At 34.2% G+C, this 24032-nt stretch overlaps 2 protein-coding genes across 3 annotated transcripts; one reads left to right on the plus strand and one right to left on the minus strand.

The window, feature by feature from the left end:
- The first annotated feature begins 425 nt into the window (after window positions 1-425).
- On the plus strand, window positions 426-17660 carry LOC110607392 (exocyst complex component SEC5B). Its single transcript, XM_021746496.2, has 21 exons — window positions 426-964; window positions 2447-2601; window positions 3000-3091; window positions 3937-4131; window positions 4330-4457; window positions 4538-4696; window positions 5337-5441; window positions 9008-9082; window positions 9471-9608; window positions 9708-9884; window positions 11057-11200; window positions 12872-12998; window positions 13072-13282; window positions 14439-14554; window positions 14639-14873; window positions 15374-15464; window positions 15872-15949; window positions 16036-16092; window positions 16278-16427; window positions 16776-16988; window positions 17324-17660. Exons 1-21 carry the CDS (start codon window positions 560-562, stop codon window positions 17540-17542), a joined length of 3270 nt encoding a protein of 1089 aa, XP_021602188.1. The 5' UTR covers window positions 426-559; the 3' UTR covers window positions 17543-17660.
- A 2048-nt stretch (window positions 17661-19708) lies between these two features.
- Window positions 19709-22979, minus strand: LOC110606771 (sm-like protein LSM3B). 2 transcript variants are annotated; one of them, XM_043952848.1, is made up of 4 exons: window positions 22770-22974; window positions 21679-21774; window positions 21358-21491; window positions 19709-20026 (listed from the first exon to the last, which is right to left on the minus strand). In XM_043952848.1, the coding sequence occupies exons 1-4, from the start codon at window positions 22884-22886 to the stop codon at window positions 19957-19959; spliced, it is 417 nt and encodes a 138-aa protein (XP_043808783.1). In that variant the 5' UTR covers window positions 22887-22974; the 3' UTR covers window positions 19709-19956. The 2 variants fall into 2 exon arrangements, with proteins under 2 accessions (XP_043808783.1, XP_021601458.1); XM_021745766.2 differs by lacking the exon at window positions 21358-21491 and having other exon boundaries at window positions 22770-22979.
- Between the last annotated feature and the right edge of the window lie 1053 nt (window positions 22980-24032).

Genomic DNA, 24032 nt, shown 5'->3' on the forward strand with positions numbered 1-24032 from the left:
CTTGTGGTCATGGGTGATCTATTGCGTTCTCACAGGAAAATTTAGGTTTTAGTCTTTAATAATTTAAAAAATATTATTGAGAAAAAATGCTACAAATCCTAAAACATAAATACCAATTTGGTTAGAATAATTTATTTTTATTTTTTTTTCTAAATGAACAATGGACCAGCTCAAAAACTTCACCCGCCAAAACTGCTACTCTAATAAATAACCAACTTTTAACCATAATAATGAGTCCTGACCCAACCCATTTCTGACAATCATGGCCTTTTAACTCTTTGATTATCTTTTTAAATAATGAAAATATAATCTGTAACCGTAAAGCCATTTTAAAAAAATAATAAAACTCAACCCTCACGTGTCTTCTCATCATATCACTCACACCAATCCAACCGTACACTATAATACATTAAAACCTTCCTATCTTCGTTCTATTTTCATCTTCTCCCCAGTATATCTACTTTTTTTCACACGCTTAAACGGCCATTAATACCAAATTATAGACCATAACTGCTCAGATCTAACTCGGAACGCACCCGAACTTCCATAAATTACGAAAATGGCAAGCGACAGCGACGACGAGGATGAGCTCCTTCAGATGGCATTGAAGGAGCAATCGCAACGCGATCTCAACTACCATAGACCACCGTCGTCGTCTTCTTCCGGTCAGCGGAAGCCGGTGGCCAATTTCGTGCAGCCACCGAAGAAGACTGCCGGTACTCCGCCCAGGCCGGGGCATAATCAGCAGCAGCAGCAAAAGAAGAAAGACACGAGAGTGGTCGAAGAGGACGATGATTCGGAGGTGGAAATGCTCAGTATATCGAGCGGAGATGAGGAGGTGACTAAGTATCGAGGAGGGGCGAAAGGGAGAGGAGGCGGAGGAGGAAGGGGAGCGAAGGGGGTGGATGATAGACCGTGGGATGGAGAAGAGCCTGATTGCTGGAAAAGAGTTGATGAGTCTGAGGTAGGGATAATTAATCTCTATTTTTTTCCCTAAATGCTAACGATGTTAATATATGCATTACTTTATTGGAATTTTGGGGAATTCAATAGGCGTCTATGTATAAATATATACAAACACAAATGTGTGCTTATGTGTTTTCTCTGATTTAGTGCGAAATAAAGTTAATTGGATTACTGAGAATCAGGTGGGAATAGCTATTTCAGCAACTCACTATTTATGAGTGTCTGCGAACCTGCCTTGACCAGGTTAATTTCTCTGCTGATATAAGTGAGATCGTATGGAATGGGGGAGGTGCTTGATGGAAAAGGCTGAGGAATTGGGTATGGGGAGTTTTTAGGCATTAGATGTATGCATGGTTCAGGAAGAGCTTGCCAAGGACTTGGACATTAGTGTTGTGGTTTAATTGGAAACAAATTGCATTTGAGGCTTGGCCTTGGAGATAGTAGCATAAAAGTGTCTATCTCAGCATAACTATAATAGAAGAGTTGAATTGCTTATTAGTTGGGGAGTTTGTGAAAATTTTAGTATTATTTTAATTAGAGTTAGGCATTTAAAGTGAACATAGTCACTTACCAGTAATCACGCTTTTATTATATATTGAGATCTGTAATGTAGAAAGATCTACACTTAGAATTCTTGAGAGTGAGAATAACTAATGATGAACTGAGGCACTCGAGTTAGGTCAGGCAGGTATGGGGTTTTTTGTGGGGTTCAGGTCAACCAACGGGTCTGCTTTTGGTAAGTGATTTTAGAGGTGATTTGGGCTGTTCAGGTAATTCTAAAAATCATTTTTTTGGGTGCTTGATGCAATTTTTTTAAAAAAATATTATTTTTCTTGGGTTCAAGTAGGTTTTCATCCTTTTTTAGCCAGTTTAGGGTTAAATTTTCACTTCTATTATGGACCCTACCATCCTTAGATGTCCAGGCATTAATCCCATGATATCATCACTATCCATTATTCTATCCAGTTGTAGAAGTTCAGTAGGCTAGGTTTCCCTGAAACCTTATACCATTTAGAATTTATTGGGAATTTGACTAGAAGTTTTGGTTTAAGATGGTGGAACAACTGCTTGTGTGCATAGTAATTATATGATACTCCAAATCAGTCACCTATTGGAACAAAGGTATTCTGTTCTCCAAGTTGATTTTGGAAAACAAAGATTTGAATATTATAGGCAGTTAAAAATTGTTGCATCTGCATTTCTTTATGGAATTACTTGGTCACGCTGATTAGTATTTATTTGAAATGTTCATTTACTCTCTGTGCCTTTGGATTCATAATGAAAAATTATTGGTAACTGTAGATCTTGGAATAAAGGTTTGAAAGTCATACTCTTACATAAATTTTCTTGTTTTGAACTGTTATGCCCTTTGATTACAATGTTCCATTTTGAGCATGCGAATTTTTGTTAGGAATTTCAATTATTTAATTTAAAGTATTTATGTATCAATAATGTAATGACAAAAATTCTCCTCTAACAGCTTGCTCGTAGGGTTCGTGAAATGCGAGAGACAAGAACAGCACCAGTAGCTCAAAAGTATGAGCGGAAACCTTCAGCAGCAGTAGTAAGAAAGGGGCTTAACAGTCTACAGTCTTTCCCTCGTGGTATGGAATGTATAGATCCACTAGGGTTGGGGTAAGTTTCTCTTTCATAATTGTTGTGTTGGATTGCTTGCTTACATTTTCTTCTGGAACCTGTTGACAAGTAACTTTTAAATCTGTGGTTGGCTTGTTTTGCAATGCATTCACAATTTTACCATTTCTTTAATACTTAACTCTCCTAGTTGACTGCTTCAATGATTTTGACCATTCTAGAAGGGTTCTGTTTTCTCTTTTTTTTTTTTTTCAAATTTCTTATGATTTCCTTTCAAGAAATTACCTATTTTACAATCTGTCAGCAACTGTAGTAATGTCTGTAGCAAAACCATCAAGTATTTTTCCTAGCAGCTAGCTCAGACTGAGCTATGTATTTTTTCTAAATTATTCATGCCTTACCATCACTTTTGCTGACCTGTGTTTGTGTTTTATTGACAGGATTATAGATAACAGATCTTTAAAGCTGATCATTGAATCATCAGAAAGCTCTCCAAGATCTGACAGAGAATTTGTGGATAATAATCTTCGTGGTACCTCTGTCCCTCTCTCGCTACCCCTATCTCTTTGATCATGTCTACAAATTTCACTTCCACGGTTTCACCACTTACTGATAATGGACCCTACATAGCCCTACTCATACAATTTGTAGTCATATTGTGGCATTTAAGAAAAAAGCCTGTTGATAGTAAAAGCCGAATACAGTTTACTATTATCGTATAATATTTAAAAGCAATCACACCTTGATAATTTTAAATATTTTTTATAATTATTTTGGCGGGTACAATATAACTTCTGCAATAAATCTTCTTAATCAACTTGTGAACAATAAATGAATATGATCGAGTTTTATGATAGGAATCTGTTATTTTATGTGCATATAATGTAAACGAAAACATTATCTATTATTGATTTGGAAAAAAATTATTTAGTCATTTCCATTGTAATCAAATGCAGTGATTAACTAGAATTATATAGCACGTAAATAAATTATTCGTGTGTAGTTCAGTTTAAGGAAATCAATATTAATAATATAATATTCACAAAGATTTTTTATTCACATGTTGCAATGCATTGACTAAAAATGTTATTTGATATTTAAAAAAGTTTGAGTTTAGAGTTGGGCTATAAAGGAAGGTGTTTTCTTTAACATTTGAATTTCTTAATTTAGATATGTTCCTGCTGTTAATTGTATTGATCAGGACAGCGTGTCAGAATTAACCTGTGATATAGCTTATTCACATGACCCATGAAAAAAATTATGAAAATTCATGAAGCTGTTAACTATAATTTAATTCAATGGATTGCTAGAATAAATTTGTCAATTATCTTTGGCTAACTTATTTTTTAAAATTATTCTTCTACCTTTTGTTTGCAGAAAAGTTGATACTTTTCTCTGAAAAGTTTGATCCAAAGCTTTTTCTATCCCGAATCCATCAACGTACCAGTGCAGCAGACCTAGAGTCCGGTGCTCTTGCTTTAAAATCCGATCTTAAAGGACGTACACAACAAAGGAAACAACTGGTTAAAGACAATTTTGACTGCTTTGTATCTTGCAAAACGACGATTGATGGTACGGAAAAATCACATAGCTCATGGATTACTGGTTGTACTCTTAACTATGCAAATGATCTTCAGATTTTGGTTTATGCTCAGCTTCATGGGTTATGTTTTCTTCTGTGTGAAGTTTATTTGATAGATATCTGGCTGGTAGTGATATGCTAAGTATCTCTTTTTTTTTTTGACGTGGGGAACTCCAACTCATTTGCAGATATCGAATCAAAATTGAAACGAATTGAAGAAGACCCTGAAGGTTCTGGGACTTCTCAACTGTACAATTGCATGCAAGGCGTGAGCTCACTGGCCAATCGCGCTCTTGAGCCTCTATTTGAGAGACAGGTTAGTAGGTTTTAACATTTTAAATTTGCTTTGAAGTTCTTGCTTTTTGATCACTTTTCGGTTTTTGGTTTTGAAAATAGGCTCAAACTGAGAAGATCAGATCTGTCCAAGGAATGCTTCAGAGGTTCCGAACGCTATTTAACTTGCCAAGTACTATTCGTGGCAGCATTAGTAAGGGTGAATATGACTTGGCTGTAAGGGAATACAAAAAGGCGAAGTCAGTTGCTCTGCCCTCTCATGTATGCAAGAATCAGAACTAATTACTGTCGTTTTGTTTCATTGTGGCAACTAATTCTAGTCTAATTTTTAGGCATCAAGTGCAAGTGATCTACCATTGAAATTTATTTACATGTTTATTACTCTCCTAATTTATGTTAACGGCTAAGGATTTTAAAGACAACCATTTCAGAGCTTGGGACTTGTCATTTCACTGCATATTTTCTGTCTCTATACGGATTACAGAGGCTATCTAATTTGCTAGTCAAAAGATGTGTAGTTGTAGATGCAATATATGCACTTATGTGAACAATGCATTCTTCTGGTACTTTATGAATTTGTGCATGAAACCAGGAAGGTTTGTTATCATTTTTCTTTAGTTCTTTAAATTTATTGTTTGTCTTTGTAGACTTCAATATTCTTTAACTCAGTTTTGTTAGTAAAACTGTTAAAACAATCAGATGTAGATATGCATTTGGTCTTATGCTTGAAGCTTTTAGACTTTAGTAGAGGACAGCTATAGAGCTTCACCCATATCAAGGCAACAATTGGAACAAGCTGAGTTATAGCATGATATTTGTTGCATCAATCTTTAAACATGAAATGAGGCTCTAATTTACCCGCCTGTATCCCATAATTGCATTTATCTGCTGTCAATTTCAGGTAAATATACTGAAACGTGTTCTAGAAGAGGTTGACAAAGTGATGCATGAGTTCAAGGGCACACTTTACAAACTGATGGAAGATCCACAAATAGACCTTACAAATGTAAGTCTGTTGTACTGCTGTTTAAGGTTCATGGTGGTGTAAAGTCACTTGCTGTCAGGACATTGTAAAGTTTTGCTTAAGATAGTGCTTGTCTCTAGATTATAAATGATATATAGCAATGCTATCTAAAAAACCGTATCATTTACTGTGCATAGTATTCTACTTTTGATGTTCACTCAAGTCTCCACTGTGATTTGAGGGAAGCAATCATACATTTGAGGAACCATTATGTCAAAGAAGTTTTATGGTTATTTTATGGTTGTCAATTTTTAGTGTTGCTCCTCAGTTCTTTGTTATCCTTAGATCATGGTTTAGTTTAGAATAGCATCATTCATTTCCTTCAAATATATGGTCTTGATTAACATTGTAAGCTAGAAGAAAAATGTCATAAAGGCTATGGAGTTGTTAGACTGATTTGATATGTTGGATATTTTTCATTGGCATCTTGATGTGAGTTAGCATGGATTATGTATGTTAAAGTCCTTAGAAATGGATCGAGTTATGTGTTTGTTGCTGAAATTTTAAGGATGGAATTTTCTTTTTGCGATCTATGATTGCAATGGAACATGGAACATGCTTCTTAGAGAGAACCTAAAAGTTTCTCGAATTAAAGTACTCAAGAACTTCAAAAAAATTTCTCATAATTTTTTTATTGAGTTGTTGCACTTAAATACAAGAGGGAGACATAATCATCTCCTACAAACGGGGAACCATTAAGCAATAAGGAAAATCACCCTCCTACCATTAAGAAAAAGCAAAAACTAACTTGTATTATTTACATCGTGGATTAACCACTAAGAACATGACTTAAGCACTAGCTATATGACTCTTGAAAATAGGACAACAGTCAACAACTTGAGAAACACTAACATTTCAGCTACACGTGGTGGCAGCATTAACTGTCGCTTGTAGCTGGATCTTGTTGAGGCTGGGTCTGCTGACACTACTCCCCTCCGCTGTGCGCTTATTTATAAGCAGAAACTCGGGAAATTTCTGGAAACTATTCAACCAGTAGCTAGTCCGCTGCGACATCTCCTGGGTCATCATATGCTAAATTGTTTATTGCACTGTTGTCCTTGAGCAAAGGGTTCATCATAGTTAAAACAAAATTCTTTTCGTCGTTGTTCCTCCATCTCATCACGGTTTAAGTGCTTAATTATTCGGGTACCTTTTGCTTTTTTTTTTATTGAGATGAACGATGGTTGGACTTACAACATATGTAGCTTAATTATTCGGATACAGCGATGTATTCTTGCAACCCACTGAGATAAAACTATATTTTTTTTATTTTGGGTGAGGCTTTCAGCTTGAGAGACAAGAACCTCAAATTAGGTTTGGTAGCTTTAAATTTGCTAACTCTCCCAATTTTTTACTATGGATTGGTGGCCCAACATGGAGATTGCATTGGTGCTTAAACTCTTTTTGAGTTAAATTAGGAAAATCCTAAATTAACTGCAAGAACCATAATTGAGCGGTACCTTCCAAATGAAGAGAAGCCAAGTTGACCTTTTATCCTCCAAAGATCTTTTGTTGTCGAAAAGAGTGCTCACACGTACTCAGCCATCCCAATGGATCTTCTTGACTGTTGAAATGAGAGAAATCTAATTTGGTGAATTTTGAAACAATTGTACCATTGTCTGGATTATTTGAAACCGTCGATCCTACCACTCCCTTGCCTTTGGATGCGTGAGAGTTGCTGTTTCCCTTCGTCACAGGTGTTGGGTTAGAGTTGGTAATGTCACGGGTAAGAGATTCCAACTTAGCACTTAATTCTTCTTGGCAAGCCATATTGGCAACTTGCTCTTCCAAGAATAAGGTAAGAATTCGATTAAGTTACAGTTGGATTGAGTCACCCATGGTTTTAAATAACGGCCGTTTTGTAACGGGTTTTGGGGGGGGCCGTTACTCGTTATCCTGTTATATAATGGCCCCTCTTGATTTGCAGGCGTAACGGACCGTTATGTAACGGTAACGGCCGTTACCAATAATTAAAATTCTTTTATATCCTTTATCTTTTGCTCCCTATTCTCATTTTCATTAGTTTCTACACTTTTCAACAGTTTCAAAGACTATATTTTTTAAGTTTTCTCTTCCCTTTCTCTTTCAAATTTCAATTTTCCCTGCATATTTCTCATATAAACTTAGATCCATTATAAACTACTCTATTTCCATGCTTATTTTTTCTAAAAAGTTAGTTAAATTTTATCTATTTTAGTTTTTAATTGTTTTTTTTTCCTTTTTTTTTGTAAGTTTTTGTGGATTAAAGTGTTAGTTTTGAGTTAAAATTGTATTTTGAGCCATTAGTTTACTCGATCTATAAATATTATGTTGATTTTTCTTATTTTAAACTATATGATGTTTAATTTAAATTAAATAATCTATATTTTATATATTTATGTTTATTATGCATTTGTATACATTGTTCTAAATTAAATCTAAACAATATCATTTTATTTATGAACTTTGCAAATTTTTTTAAAAAATTTGCGTAGCGCTAGGCCGTTACCGTTACGTTACGCCCGTTACAGGTCTGTTTCCGTTACCCGCGACCGCGATTTAAAACCATGCCCATAATCCCTGGCTATGATGCCATAATATTAGAGTCCTTAGAAATGAATAGAGTTATGGGTCCGTTGCTTGAATTTTTTGGGATAGACATTTCTTTTTGCGATCTATGTTTGCAATGGAACAGGCTCCTTAGGGAGAAACTGAAAATCTCTTGAGTAGAAGTATTAAAAAACTTTGAAAATTTTTTTCATAATTCTTTTATTGAGTTGTTTCACTAAAATACAAGAGCCAAGCATAACCATCTCCTAAAAATAAGGAACCATTAAGCAACACAGAGGATCATCCTAACACTAAGGAAAAATAAAAACTAACTTGCACTATATGGTTAACCACTAAGAATATGGCTTCACCACTAATTGCATGACTCTTAAAAATAGGACAACAATTAACAGTTAATCACTAAGAATATAGCTTAACCACTGATTACATAAGTCTTGAAAACATTACAACAATCAACAACGTGAGAAAATGACAATTGAAGTCTGGCAGCAAAACGTGGCAACATCAGCTGTCACTTGTAGCTGGATCTTGTTGAGGCTGGGTATGCTAACAGTGAGATGAAAACTTTTCTTTGTTTTAAAGGATAGACAAATTTTTATTTCCATATAAAATTTTTTTCGGCATCTAGCGAGCATTATCTTTTCCAAGAGGAATAGCCCTACTGGGAACATTATCTCAAGAGATCAATTACTGGCAACAGCTTCAACTGTCCACTGCGAATCTGCTATGCTGAACTTTAACTCATTTCAAACATGGTGACACTCGCCCCCTGGTCAGCTAGACTTACAAACTGCAAATGATGTAGTTCGCTAGGTTTGTTATGGAGATCATGTTTAACTACCAATATTACATGGGTCCTTGTGACATGGCTAGTTGAGTTGTATGAATGTAAATGGATTTTATAGTAGCTAAATAGAATTTATTTATTCATAAGAAATTAGATGTCTAGTTGTTCTCTTCTTCTTTGCTTGCTACTGATAAAATTATGGTGCATGTAGCTCGAGAACACTGTGAGGCTGTTGTTGGAGCTGGAACCCGAGTCAGATCCTGTATGGCATTACTTAAATGTGCAGGTCAGTTAATACATGAACATTTGTGTGAGGAATGTTTCTGCTAATAAGTTGCTTTTAGCATATAGTAACATGTTTTTATTAGCAAATGAGATTTCAAGATTAGGCTAATAATTTAGTTCATGCATCGATCCTTAGGAAGTTTTATGCTTCTTTAATTATAAGGCTGGTTCACATCCAGTTTCACCTACAATTGATAGTTGATGTGTTGCTAATCAACCCTTTACTGTAAATATTAGCATGTGTACAAGGCACAAACTAATATTTTTTACTACTGAGTTTTTACTATACCTACAATTCCTCTCATCTGGGTGTTTAAACCTTCTAGAGATTGATTTTTTTATATGAAGTTGAAAAAGTCAACTTGCTGATTCTTAATGTCTTCTGCCAGAATAATAGAATTCGAGGTTTGCTTGAAAAATGCACTTTAGATCATGAAGCTAGAATCGAGACTTTGCATATCCAGATGCGAGAAAGAGCTCTCTCTGATGCAAGGTGGAGTCAAATGCAACAAAATCTAAATCCATCTGTAAGTGCAAACATTTTGGGTGACTATTTTACTTCAATTTGTAATTGATGGCCTGATGCTAGACAACAATTACTGTATATTCTCTTTTATTACCAACAGTCAGATGTCAGCAATGACATTCCTCTGCAAGTAGACTCACAAGCAATAGAATTGACTGGTGAAGAAGTTGACACTCTTAGAGGAAAGTACATTCGAAGGTTGACTGCTGTATTGATCCATCATATACCAGCCTTCTGGAAAGTTGCACTTTCTGTTTTCAGTGGGAAATTTGCCAAGGTAGATTGGATGTTGTCTTTCTTCCTAGATTTTGGGGCTTCACATTATTTTGCACGAGTAACTTTTAAATTATGGTTTAAAAAATATGCATTTCTAGGCCATATGGTACATTATATATATGCATGTCCATTCCTTTTGCAGTGGATATGGGGGGCATCATTTCAATTTTCATCTGCTTAAAGAAGCATCATTTCTAATAGCTATCTTTAATCTATTCTTCACAAGAAATAAGCATCTTAAGGTTCAGGAAAGACATAAGCAGAGAATGGTTGAACTTAGAGATGAAGAGGAAGTGTAAATTCAGAAAAGTCTGAACTTCAAGAATTTTCAAGTACCTTTCTGAATTATAGTCTGTCATGCATGGTTTACATTATTTCTTAAAAGACAATAATTTCAAGAAACATTAGATATGTGGGGTTGTTGGTGCCAAAATCTTGAATCTAATTTGTTTGTTTGTATCCTATCAGTCTAACCCCCCAGAAGAGGCACTGATTCCATATGTCAGACAACCACGTGTAATCCAGCATCTTTTGATTGAGATATGATGTTCACCAAAGCTTAGGGACTGATTAGAATGTTTATGTTTCTGTATGTGTGAACCAGATCTCCAAGTTAAAAACTTAGTGAAGTGCAATATAAAAAAGGGTGTCCTTTTGATCAATTTGAGCCTTGAAGAACTGATTAGTGATGCTAAGAAGTTTTCTAAATCTATATTTTTTTTATGTTGGTATTTATCCTGGCAATTTTGATTGTTTCTAATCACATGAAATTGGTTAGATTGGTGCTAGTGTTAGCAGACTTGCATTTGCTTCTTGCTGCACTGGAATAAGTGGTTGCTTGAACTGCTTGATTCTGAATATTTGCATTACAGTATTACATAGGTGATATAGTATAAATTCATTAAATAAAATATGCTATCATAAAAAATTTAATGAAAGGGGGATGTTTGTTTTGATGATACTCTGAGGCTCTAATCTGTTGCTTTTTTACAAGGGTCCATTTGGATAATGTTGGATTTGTAATGAAGAGGTATTTTAATTTGACATGAATTTGGTGTTTATTATTTTACTTGAGACAAATTCGAAGCACCTTTATTTCAAATGCAAACCTTCCAAAATGGACCCCCGAGGTCATTTCAGCATTCATTTTGATCATGTGTCGTGTTTTTTCAGTCTTCCCAAGTTTCTGCTGAATCAACTGTTCACACTTCAGCAAATAAAGCTGAGGAAAAAGTTGGAGATGTGAGGTACTCAACACATTCTATTGATGAAGTTGCTGGAATGGTTCGCAGTACTATATCTGCATATGAAGTGAAGGTAATATGAACCTTTCATTTCTCAATGTCATACTTATAATTTTTTGCTAGACCATCTTGTTACCCTTGGAATTGGATGGGAATGTTAAATTATGCTGTTACATATTGATTTGAGAATGATCTTCACGACACAATTACTGTATGATGTTTTATGAACATTGTCCATTTGGCTGATGTGTTGTGGAAATGCAAATCTGGCTTCATCAGCTGATGTTTTGTCATATAAAGATCCTGTAGTTCTGATATGAAATGCACAGATGCTTTCATGCATACTTGCACATTTACACTGTTCATTGATGATGTAGGTTGGGTGAAAGATTGAATGACTCATTGTGTGGATCTGAATACGCTAGTGCATATGTGAGAGACTGAAATAGATCATTGAAGAAATGTAATTGAATAAAATTTTAGTGCATTTTTCTATAATTTTCTTTTTCATCATATTCCATTACATTTATGCCAAACATGCACTTCCAGGTTTTAATCTTGCGGCAGAAAAAAAAAGCAGATATGTTTTCTGCAATTTCTAGCATTAATGGGTTGAGTCCTTGTACTGAGGAGTTTGAACTCGGGCGCTAATTCATCCAATTATACATCCCCATTTCATGTCAGTGTACTGCCATACTAGCTAGGTATTGGCATTGCACTGACATACTGACATTTTATTTCCCCAATGTATTTAACTTTGATTTTATACGAGGTAGCACTGCATTACTTGCCCGTTTCCAGACATTGTTAATATTCTATTGTAGTTTCCTTGTCTACATCCCCATTTTATGTCAGTTCTACCTAGGATAAGTATGAATAGAAATTCAAAGGATATTCTGTAAGTTCTGGTTTGGACAAAGGCTTATGCTTTTTTGTCTAGAAGCTTGATTGGTTTACTAGAATCTAGTGTTGACTTCATCATATTTCAGGCTGTTTCCATTCTAAATGCTTTTTTTTTTATGGTTTAGGACTTGGAAGTTGGAACTGTTTTCTGTTGAGTTGAGTGTGGAATTTTAACTTCAGCATTCAACTTCTGCTTTTTATACCCCTCTTTTAAGGATTCTTTATCCTCTATCATTAACCTTTGCTTTTCTCTTCCTTTTTCCAATGTGAAACTCTGTGCCCTCTTTTGCATATCAGATGATGCCTTATTTGCCTTCCCACGTATGCCTGTAATTTACTTGAATTTCTTTGTTATATTTTTCTGCTAATTGTTTTTTCTTTAAGTAAAATTACTAGCACATATTCTGAAGATGCTTACCTCACTGAATGGACCATATGCTACATATTCTTGGAGATGTATAAAGTAAGTATGTTTGGTCATTGTGGTGGTCAACATAACTACACAAGTAGTCAAACTATGCTTTCCAATTTGACTGCACGGCAAGGATGAGAAGTTGTTATGGAAAATACATTGAGAGCGTGTGGGTGTATATATGGACAAAAAATTTATTCACAGTAGGATGTTGTTCGTCCTTTTTTTTATTTATACCATTCTAAAAAGTTCCCTATTAAATCCTCCAACATTTTCATGAATAATCAGTTGCGGTATCTGGGTGATATCGTTATTTTTTATGTAGATTCTTTTAATTTAATTTTCTCTTGGCTGCATCTGTTTTAGCCATTACGTCTGTATCTTCCCTGCTTTTTGCCTGTTATTCTGAGTGGTTCATTGATAGTGTAGGTTCACAACACATTTCGTGATCTTCAAGAATCAAATATCCTTCGGTCTTATATGAGTGATGCCATAAACGAAATATCCAAAGCCTGCCAAGCTTTTGAAGCAAAAGAGTCGGCTCCACCTACTGCTGGTGTGTAAACTCTAACTGAATCTGCTGTCTCTTTATTTTGTAAACTGACTATACTACCACTTCTTTGTTATAGTCATGGCACTCAGAACTCTTAAGGCAGAGATTACGAAGATTTATATACTTAGGCTTTGCTCTTGGATGCGAGCAAGGACGGAAGAGATATCAAACGAGGAAACATGGGTTCCTGTATCCATTCTTGAAAGGAATAAATCTCCATACACAATCTCTTTCTTGCCTCTAGCATTCCGCTCAGTTATAGCCTCTGTGATGGATCAAATCAATTTGTAAGTTGTAGAGTTACTATTACAAACATTATGAATGGACATTATAATTGATGCTTGGAGCCTTGGGCAAGTCCAAGCTAAGTGAACTTGTCTATGATTCTTGGGCTGCTGGACTTTCCTGATGACCTAATGTGAGAATGGGAGTCAATACTCTGTATTCTTTAGTGTTCTCTAGCTTAGATGTTTTCTATTGGCCTTCTTGCATGTTAAAAGAAAGTAAACCCTTAATAGAGCATAATTGCTTGTCAAAAGTGCACCAGTGAAAACACTGTTCCTTTGGCTTGTGGAAGTGCCTTGTTTCTGAAAAATTGAATCTTGAAATGGTTGCACAATTATAGTAGTACAGTATTATCTTTATGAATTATGTTTATGCTTCAATATTATTGAAGCAGCTTTGCAGATTTCTGCAACTGCACCTTCCCTTCTTCTCGTACCTCAATCTAGACCTGGCTAAAATATGAGTTGGCCGAGAACAGACCCGGTCAAACCCAGGACTGGAACCACACCACTTTATTTGTGCCCAGACTAGACCGGAACCTTCTTAGAGGAGGGCCAGTCCCATCCCTCCCTCCCCCCTTTGAACCGGAGCCAGTGGTTCTGCCCATTGGTCCAATCCAGTTTGAACCTTAAAAAAGAGAGAAAATTTAAAGGAAAAAAAAAATTCAACTGTTGGATGAGCTCAACATGGATAGAACCAAAACCAGAACCATGTGGAACCAGTTCTTTACAGTCCAGTCAAGTCCAGGTCTCTCCTCTCCATGGACAGAACTTGTTCATGCCAGCACTGCCCCAATCCCCTCTTTTTTCCCCTTGTCCCAAATAGATGGCTTTTGGTTATTGTGATGATATATTTAGCTTGGACATTTTTAAGATCAGGTTTTGCCTCTAAATTAGTGTATGATAATTTTGTTTCTTTGGCTTTGCCGGGGATTTCTTCTTCTTGGCATTTAACTTTGGCACCATCCTGCATGATTGGAGGCCTTTACTTTGATTTTTTTTTCTCTATTGTTTCACTTAGAAAAGGATCACTTGTCCTTATTTTTTTTTATATATTTTCGTCCATTTCTCTGTTTAATTAATTCTTCTTTGATCCCAAAAAAGGATTCAAGAGCCACAAGGTGCTATTTTTTATTGCCCTGTTACATTTTTTATCCAGGATGATCCAGTCCTTGAGGGTTGAAGCAAGAAAATCAGAAGAGATATTTTCACAACTTCAAGAAATTCAAGAATCAGTTAGACTTGCCTTCTTAAACTGTTTCCTGGATTTTGCTGGTATGCTGAATAAGTGATTACCAATTTGATGTTTTAACCTGAAAACATATTTTATGATTCTCATCTTCTTTACCTACTTATCAGGTCATTTGGAAGAAATTGGGATCGAGCTTGTCCAAAACAAATCAAGCAAAGAGACTCTGCATTTGCAGAATGGATATACTCATGAATCTGAAGACAAGTTGTCTCTTAATATCCCTGGAAGTGTTGTTAATTCACATCAGCAATTGCTGATAGTGTTAAGTAATATTGGATACTGCAAAGACGAACTTGCTTATGAGTTGTACAAGAAGTATAAAAGTATTTGGCATCAATCTAGGTATGCAGTTATTTATTTGCCCTTCTTCCATGGAGGGAAGAAGTAGCAAAACATGCTATTTCATTCTTTAGAATTTGAAGTGGGTCCTATGTAAGAAACTTATGGTTGATATTATCCTGCTCTGTGGGCCAAGCTGAGGGAAGCTCGGGTCATTATAACTCTGGCATAGCAGACCTGGTGAAGCTTATTACATGTTCAAAATTCATCTGTCATTACTTATGACTCATGGCTAACTAGGGAGTGCTATGATTTAATGCGTTGCACATTTAGTACAACTGTGCATTTGCATATTGTTGATCGAGTATGTATATTGGAAAAAAGAATTATGCTTGTGATTGTTTGTATTGGCATTGAAGATTGTGCTTCAGATATGCCTACTGGATCATGGTTATCCTATTTTGTGTTTGGGTTATCTTCCAAGCATAACTATGTATGTTCATGCATCTTTGTATCCGCCTGTTGACTATTATGAATATGCTCTCTTGTCTCTGTAACTGCAGGGAAAAAGAAGATGACGGTGATATACTAGATCTGGTGATGTCCTTCTCTGGTCTTGAAGAAAAGGTCCTTCAGCTGTATACTTTTGCAAAGGTATAGCATGGATGTCCCTTTGATACTAAATTGTTCAAATGCATGTACATGAAGAGTTGTATTATCCAGGCTAGGAAATATGAGAATATTAGGCAAAAGAAGTTGTCTCATTTCATCAAATGATTTAGAAAAAGATTAAATCATATTTGAATGAACTAAGGTCTGGAGCATCATATTCTGTGGAACTGGGTATAGTCTGGGCAAGTCTGCAGCTTCTGAACTAAAGGTGTGAAATCTGTAATTTGTTGTTGATTGTATATATTTTTCATATCAATCAACTGGGTATCTAAAAAATCATTTCGCTGGACATTCTTTATGATAGAGGCTGTTGAAAGACAATGACAAACTGTATTTCACTATTTATTCATCACAAGTACATGATTTAAGAAGTTATTTCTTCTGGCCAGGCAAATATGATCAGAACAGCAGCTATGAACTATTTGCTTAACTCTGGTGTTCAATGGGGATCTGCACCTGCTGTCAAAGTAATGTTTGATGATTTCATCATTGGTTATTTTCTTTTTTATTCTTTCCAAACAGACGGCATTGAGTAAATGATAAACTTTTGCAGGGCCTTCGTGATGCAGCTGTAGAGTTATTGCACACTCTAGTAGCTGTGCACTCAGAGGTACATAATGTGTATACTTCAGAATTCAAATTACAACAAATTGAGTGTATTCATGCTTGCACATCTCTAATGTTTTGTTTGATGTATTAATTGTTAAATAGATTAGCAACCATTCACTTGGCCAATCTGTATACATTCTAGTTCTCCTAATATTCTTTTATCTTAATACAAAATCTTGATTGCAGGTCTTCACTGGTGCTAAGCCTCTCTTGGATAAGACACTTGGCATTCTTGTGGAAGGTTTAATTGATACGTTTCTGAGCCTTTTCCATGAAAACAAAAGCAAAGATCTTAGGTCACTTGATGCAAATGGTTTCTGTCAGCTCATGCTTGAGGTAGTGACATGGTTTTCTTTCCCTGGTGATGATTTTTAGTATTGAGTTGCTTATTCATGAATAGAACTTATGTCTTAAATCCATGCAGTTGTTTCTGTTTCATGCTGTACGATGAATGGAATGTGCTTATTTCCTTCCTTGGGTCTAGATAATTGAAATATGTTCGCCTACCAACAAATTATACTGCTCTAGCCCCGGGAAGCTGGGTGTATTTGAACAGATTATATTTATTTGCTTCATCTGCAGGATGTAGCAGTTTTCAAGATATTGAGTTGTATAATTAACTGCTCGAAGCATTTCACTCATAACTGTTTAATCATTTAATTTCCCTACGCGTTTCTTCTGCAGCTTGAATACTTCGAGTCCATATTGAATCCATATTGTACGCCTGATGCAAGGGAGTCACTGAAGTCCTTGCAAGGTGTGCTCTTAGAAAAAGCAACTGAGAATGTTACTGAAGCTGTTGAAAACCCAGGGCATCAACGGCGATCAACTCGCGGGAGTGAAGATGCACTTGATGACAGGCAACAAGGGACGACCAACTCTCCAGATGACCTGATTGTAAGCGTCATATCCCTCTGTGTTTAGTTAATTTGCCTGGTGATTATGCTTTGAGGATACACCGGATCAGTTTTGCGCTGTTGGTATTAATCTAACATTGGTGTAAGTAATTGTATCAATTTTGGAAAGCTCCAAAAACAAATAGGAATGGACTAAATGTGCTTGATTCAGTCATAATGATCTACTTGCGAAATCTAGGGTCCTTTTTGCAGGAAACTGACAATCCATGTCTCACTAATAGTTCACTAATAGTGCAACTATTAGTAAGACAAAATTTTACATGTTTGCACATGTTCTTTCTAATGTTTTCTCCAAAATTTTTGGGCGTGCTTCAGGCTCTTGCTCAGCAGTGTAGCGCTGAATTGCTTCAAGCAGAACTTGAGAGAACACGAATCAATACAGCATGTTTCGTGGAGTCAATTCCCTTGGATTCGGTGCCAGAACCTGCAAAAGCTGCTTACGGCTTCCAAGGATCAAAGGATTCTCCCGGCAGAAACTACAGAGGCACACAAGCAATGGGATCCCCAGGTTTTTCTCGGCATAGGCGTCGATGATTTAGTCATTGTTGGTAATTGCAAGTTTTGTTTTTACAATTTTCCCCATATGTATGTGCAATTGTTGTATCGTATAATCATTGATATATCCAATTGAATGAAATCCATATTCTTTCCATTGTAAGTTTCTATGAGCTCATCTCTCATTTTGTTTTACTTCTTTTGTTGGTCCATCATCTTGCAGAACAATCCTAATAAAATGCCCGTAATTTTTGTAATTTATGGTTTCGGGATATGATGATGACTTCCCCATTTAGCTTACAATTGATGCAGTGAAAGCAAAGAACATATGATTTTAGAGTTCTATGACGAGAAAATGCTCAGTGGGAAATTAGCAGTTATAGTTTAGAGCTTGCCTTTATATTGGAGAAGAAAAGATATCGCCTCTTTGCTTCTCTAAGATGTTTATGTACGCTCCCGTCGACCACTGAATGGAATTTATAATTCACTCTCTGAATGTTAATGATGACTTTGGTATTTGTTTGGGGCAAAATAAAATACTTTTATTGATTTTTTATTTTAAGATTTATAATTCAACTTGTGTTAAAACAATCTTTCATTTCAATTTATCTTAAAATAGGTTTTCATTTGAATTCATTTCAATAATTTTTTTAGTTAATTTGCAATCATTTCAATAATTAATTCTTTTAGTTAGTTTGATAGATGTGATTGCTATGCCTTGTCAGTATTAAATTTATTTTCTTTTAATTTTATTTAAAGATTTTTTATGTATAAATTCTTTTATTTATTTATTATGTTAACAGATAGACGGCAATTGCATGTGATGTAAAATGCTGATATAAAAGTTATATTTTAAAATATTATTTTTGATATGAATTAAATTATAATATTCCTTAAAAAATTATAAAATTATATGGTATTTATTGTAATATTTTTTTAATATATTAAAAAATTATTAGTTAACAATTATATTTTATTTATATCAGATGATTAAAAATTATTATTTTCCATTAACGTTACAATATTACAAATATTACTTATACTGCGCTTAAAATAAAATGAGTCAAAATCATATAATTTTTTTTTTATACTTTCCCTTCTATTTATTTCCAGTCCCTCTTATATTGGCGTTTAAAATTTCGTATGCTTAATGCCTAGTAGCAAGTGAATTTGAAAGGTTTTAATTCAACTCCATCTAATCTCCTTATAGCTTTGAAAAAAAAAAAAGGACAGTTTAAATTATTGAGAATTTCTATCATTACTTAATTAAAAAAATAAATTTATTTAATTAAAAAATAAATTTATTTAATTAAAAAATAAATTAAATTTTACGAAAATTTAATATTCTATGTAAAATATGTTAAATTAACAAAAATTATTTTTAAATATTTAAATATTTATTTACATTAATTAATATAATTTTATTATTTTAATTTATAAAAATAATACTTTTATTCTATTATTTGTAAAATATGTTATTATCTTTATATACTATATTTCTTGAGAATATCACCATTTTTAGTAATTAATTTAATAAAATAATTACTTTACAAAAATATGTCATATTTTATATTTATGTTATAGATTTTAATTTTTAAGAGATTTACAAAAGTGCTTGTATATTTTTTATTTTTCCATTAGTATTGTATTTTTTTCCATTTTGCATAGAATGACATAGAAGTCGCAACTATAATTTGAAATGAAATTTGTGCCAGTCAAACTCAATGGGATCAAATCAACAGTTTCGTTTAAAAAATCAACTCAGATTCAAAGGTTCCGCTTTTTTCCTTATTTGCAAAAGTTTACTTTCTTATTAGTTTATATATATATAGTAAATAAATGATACCCGTAGATAATGATACATAAAATATTAAATTGTACTTTTAAACAATTTGAAACTGCAGCTAAATTAGAACCCAGCTGACATTTTATTGAATAGATGCATATATTCATACATCAAAATGCTGAGTGTCCTCTTTCTGGATCTTAGGTCTCCCACATAGGCAGCATAGGAGTTACCCACCATAAGATGATAAAGGATCGATATTCTCGTGCTTAGCTTGAGCAGAGATTCTGTGTAGTCTGCATTCCTCCAAAATCAACCATTACTTTCTGGTTGATTCATTGGAGTTCTAGTGTTGCTTTTTATAAAACTCAATAACCTTTTTTTTCCCCAAAAGAAAGACAGACCTATGAGGCATTCCATTGAATTTTTGTAATATCTCCTTCATTTGACATAAGGTTTCTAGAACAAAAAGATTTGCCATGGTAACCAATACAAATTATCCAAATTCACAGCAATTACATGATGGTCTGAAAAAGTGGGCTATTATCCCACAATATTCATGAACAGATCTGCAGATACAAACATACCAGTGTAAGATTAAATGTGAAAGCTGGTAACATCTTACTGAAGACTGCATCTTGAACTCCACCCTCCAATTAAGCTGTCCTCAATGGTGGAGAAACCAATATAACACCATCTCCTCGGACAAAGAGGAATGGAACTGTGCGCCTTGTGGTCTGAAACAAAAGAAAAACCATAAAGAACATGATAAGCACCCTGCGAGAAGAGAAGCACTTATAAATTACAAAAGGCGCAAATGGGTAGGGGTGAGCATTCGGTCGGTTCGGTTCAAAACCGAACCGAACCGAAATAACCGAAAACCGAATTGCAGTATTTTACATAAACCGAACCGAACCGAATAAGAGAGATAACCGAATCAAACCGATTTGGTTCAGTTCGGTTCGGTCGATTTGATCCGTTAAACCGATTTTCAAACTTTTCATTATTCTTTTTACTCTTTTTAGATTGATTTTTAGTATTCTAAAATTCAATCTAAAAAGAGTAAAAAGAACAATCACAGCACACAAATTCAACACACAAATTCAACAATCAAACATTCAACACACAAATTCAACAATCAAACATTCAACACACAAATTCAACAATCAAACATTCAACACACAAATTCAACAATCAAACATTCAACACACAAATTCAACAATCAACAGCAAATAACACTTGCCAAAATAACACTTGCCGACTGAGGGCTGTGGAATAAGCACTTGCCGACTGAGGGCTGTGGAATAAGCACTTGCCGACTGTCCGACGACGCGTGGAGAGCCGATAGAGTACAACGACCGACGCCGATGATGAATCAGTTCAGTTGAGAGGAGAGTGGAGGCACAGGTGCGAGAATCTCGCGGCGAGATGAGAGCCATGCAGAGCATAGAAATGAGAGATTGTCGACTGCCCGACGACACGTGGAGAGCCGATAGAGAGCAACGGCCGACGCCGATGGTGAATCAGTCCAATCGAGAGGAGAGTGGAGGCACAGGCACGAGAATCTCGCGGCGAGATGAGAGATGGAGCAGAGCACAGAGAGAGAGATGGAGCAGATGGAGATGAGAGATGGAGCAGAAGGAGCAGAGCACAGAGATGAGAGGAGCACTGGCAGCACGCACGAAGAGATAGAAATTTGTTTTAGATTTAGGGCAGGGAAGGGAAGGGAAGGGAAATAGGGAATAGGAAACTATTAAAACGACGTAGTATAGGTGATTTCGGTTCGGTTCAGTCTAATCGAAATTTTTACGTCTAAAACCGAACCGAACCGAAATCACCGATTTTTTAAAAATTTCAAACCGAACCGAACCGAAAAAAAATAAAACCGAACTAAAATTTTAAAATTAATCGGTTCGATCGGTTATTTCGGTTTAAACCGAATACTGCTCAGCCCTACAAATGGGAGTAAATTGTTTATATTCTTCCAACCAAGCAGTATTCTATGGATTCACTTTCTTATTGTTATTTTCTTTAATAAACTCCCTATTCTTTTGAAATAGAGCAGTACCCAAAGGTCTCCACAGTGAATTTGAGGCTTCCCACATTGTAGGCATTGATAATGGCTAAAAATTGTAGTGTTACTTGCCCAAAGTTGCTTAGCCAATAGCCATGATCGCCAACTGCATGCACTAGTACCTCATGCTAGTTCATAAATGCACCTAAAATATTAAGTATTGCAACAGAGCCAATTCTTTTGCAATAACGTACTAAGACACCCAACCAATGATTCAATATTTACCGTTTGACTGGTATCAATTCTATGTGTTGTTGAACTTGAACAGGAAAACAGGAAAGCAAAATGAAGAACAAAGGAAACAATGCTACATACCCGAACAATCTCTTCATAAGTTTCATCATCAATTTCTACTGAAGTAACAATTTCTTCAACATCCCCAAGAATCATATTTAGATGCTGATCATATGCCTGAAACAAATTTGCAACCCAAACATGAAATCTAGGAATTTCCATTGAGAAATACACTGCATAGCAGCTATGCAAATAATATATATTATATTTACAAGTGAAAGAAAAACCTTTCTTCATTTTTTTTCTTAAATATAATATTCAGCAACATGTAAGAGAAATATAAACCATCCATGCTGATAAGTACTTGGCCACTTTGTCCTCTGATAAATTGATGTGATTTAAATGATATATATACAAATGTGAAACGCTACTCCATTAATTTGCAGCATAGAGTGTAATGGAAGAGAATCGTGTTATATGCAAAGTTGACAAAAATAACTTAAGCTGTAAATCAAAATAGCATGTCCATAGCTATAGTAAGAAGCAATTAAGCCAACAAATCCACCAAGTCCCAAGTCTACACGTCCATTTGTGTCAAGCATATTCAGCACAACGACCCCAAAGAAAACTAAAAGTACAGGAACGGGGAAAAACAAATTCACCCACAATTCTCCTTATCTCCAATTGCATATTAAAACATTTTCAAGAATCTGTTGCAGCCAGGAGACCTATATATCATAAAGGAGGATAAAATTATGGAAAAATTACTAATACTTAGCGAAAAACAAAACCTAAACTAACCCCCCGCCCTTCCCCCAAGTCATTTAATCCCATTTCGGCAAATAGCATCATACTATTGATTTACAAGCCGAAGACAAAAATTTCTCAATTCGTAATGAAACAGAAGTCGATAATTTAAAATTTTAGCGACCCATAAAACTACTTGAGAAACCAAATTAAGATATGTACATACTAAAACCTAAAACAAGCAAAACCTAGACCAGCAGCAGCTCACCAGCAAAGAAGGACAACTAAAATATATCATGAACGTCCGTTATGGTGCCGGAAAAACCATTAATTCTGTATCTGGGCTTCTCGTCAGTGAACACCAAAGCAAACCATAAAGACTCATAAAGAACCACAATCGCACATGTAAAGAAAGAAAGACATACATGGAGCTTGCCGCGGAGCTCACGTTCAGAGCGGAGCTTGACGTAGATGCGCTCATCAAGACTGAGTCTAATGAGATCCAATGGCTCTTTCACTGCGCTCTCTTCCTCGCTCGCCATTCTCCTATCTCTCGCTTTGAAGGGTTTAGGCGTAACTGTCAAAAGAGAGAAGCTCTATCGTTGACGTGCTTTTCGTTTGCAAATTCGGTAACCGCGGTAACCGGAGAATACCCGATTTGAACTTGTAGAACCCGGAAACCCGTCAAACTCTATTCATCTGGAATTTTTTAAAAGCAAAACTTACTATTACTAGTTCTATAATTTTTTTATATTTCCTTATTTAATTATCTTATAATTATGATTTATTTTATTTTTAATATAAAAATAATTATTATAATTTTATTTAATTTTATCTTACTTTTAAATTTTTTTAAAATATTTCTTAATATTTAATAAAATTTAATATTTTAAAAATAAAAATAATTAAAAAATTAATAAAAAATATTTATTAATATATATAAAAAATTAAAATAAATACAAATTATAAAATAAAAAATATTATTCTCTTATAAAAATTTATTAATTAATCTCTCTATTTTAAATTCTTAATATTTTAAAAAATTTACTAATTAATTCATTCATTTATTTTAAACAATTTTAAAAAAAATATAAAATATCTTTAATATAAAAAATCTAGTTATTAGATTTTTCATAAATTTAAAAGATTAATAAATTAATTTTTTAAAATTATAAGAATCAAATAATAACAAATTTAATACCTAAAATTAATAAAAATAAAATTTAAAATGATAATTTTTTAAATTAAGAAATTAATTAATAATTTTTTTACAAAATAAATATTAAATAATTTTTTTATTTAAAATGAATTATTATCGAATGAGCTGCTCAGCAAAAATAGTGTACTCAGTTAAATAATTTTAGAATAGATAAGTAAATCTATTTAAACTCAACAGCTTTCCACTCCTTTAAAAAAAAAAAAAAACCTATAAATTCACTTTAAAGAAGATCTCTCTTCTAATTGCTATAAAAATGAATTATTATTTTATCTATGGATTAATATTTATTTTAATTTAAAATTTTGAATTATTTAATAAATAAAAATACATAAAATCGCTAGATGATGTGTTAATTATGATAAGAATTTGTATTTTTATTAATATGTTTCATACTTTTATTAAAAAAAACATTTTTATAAATTGAAAACAATTTAACCATTTAAAGTGTAAATAATGTAATTATTAAAAT

The sequence above is a fragment of the Manihot esculenta genome, chromosome 2 (assembly GCF_001659605.2).
Source record: "Manihot esculenta cultivar AM560-2 chromosome 2, M.esculenta_v8, whole genome shotgun sequence".
In the NCBI taxonomy this organism is placed as follows: domain Eukaryota; kingdom Viridiplantae; phylum Streptophyta; class Magnoliopsida; order Malpighiales; family Euphorbiaceae; genus Manihot; species Manihot esculenta.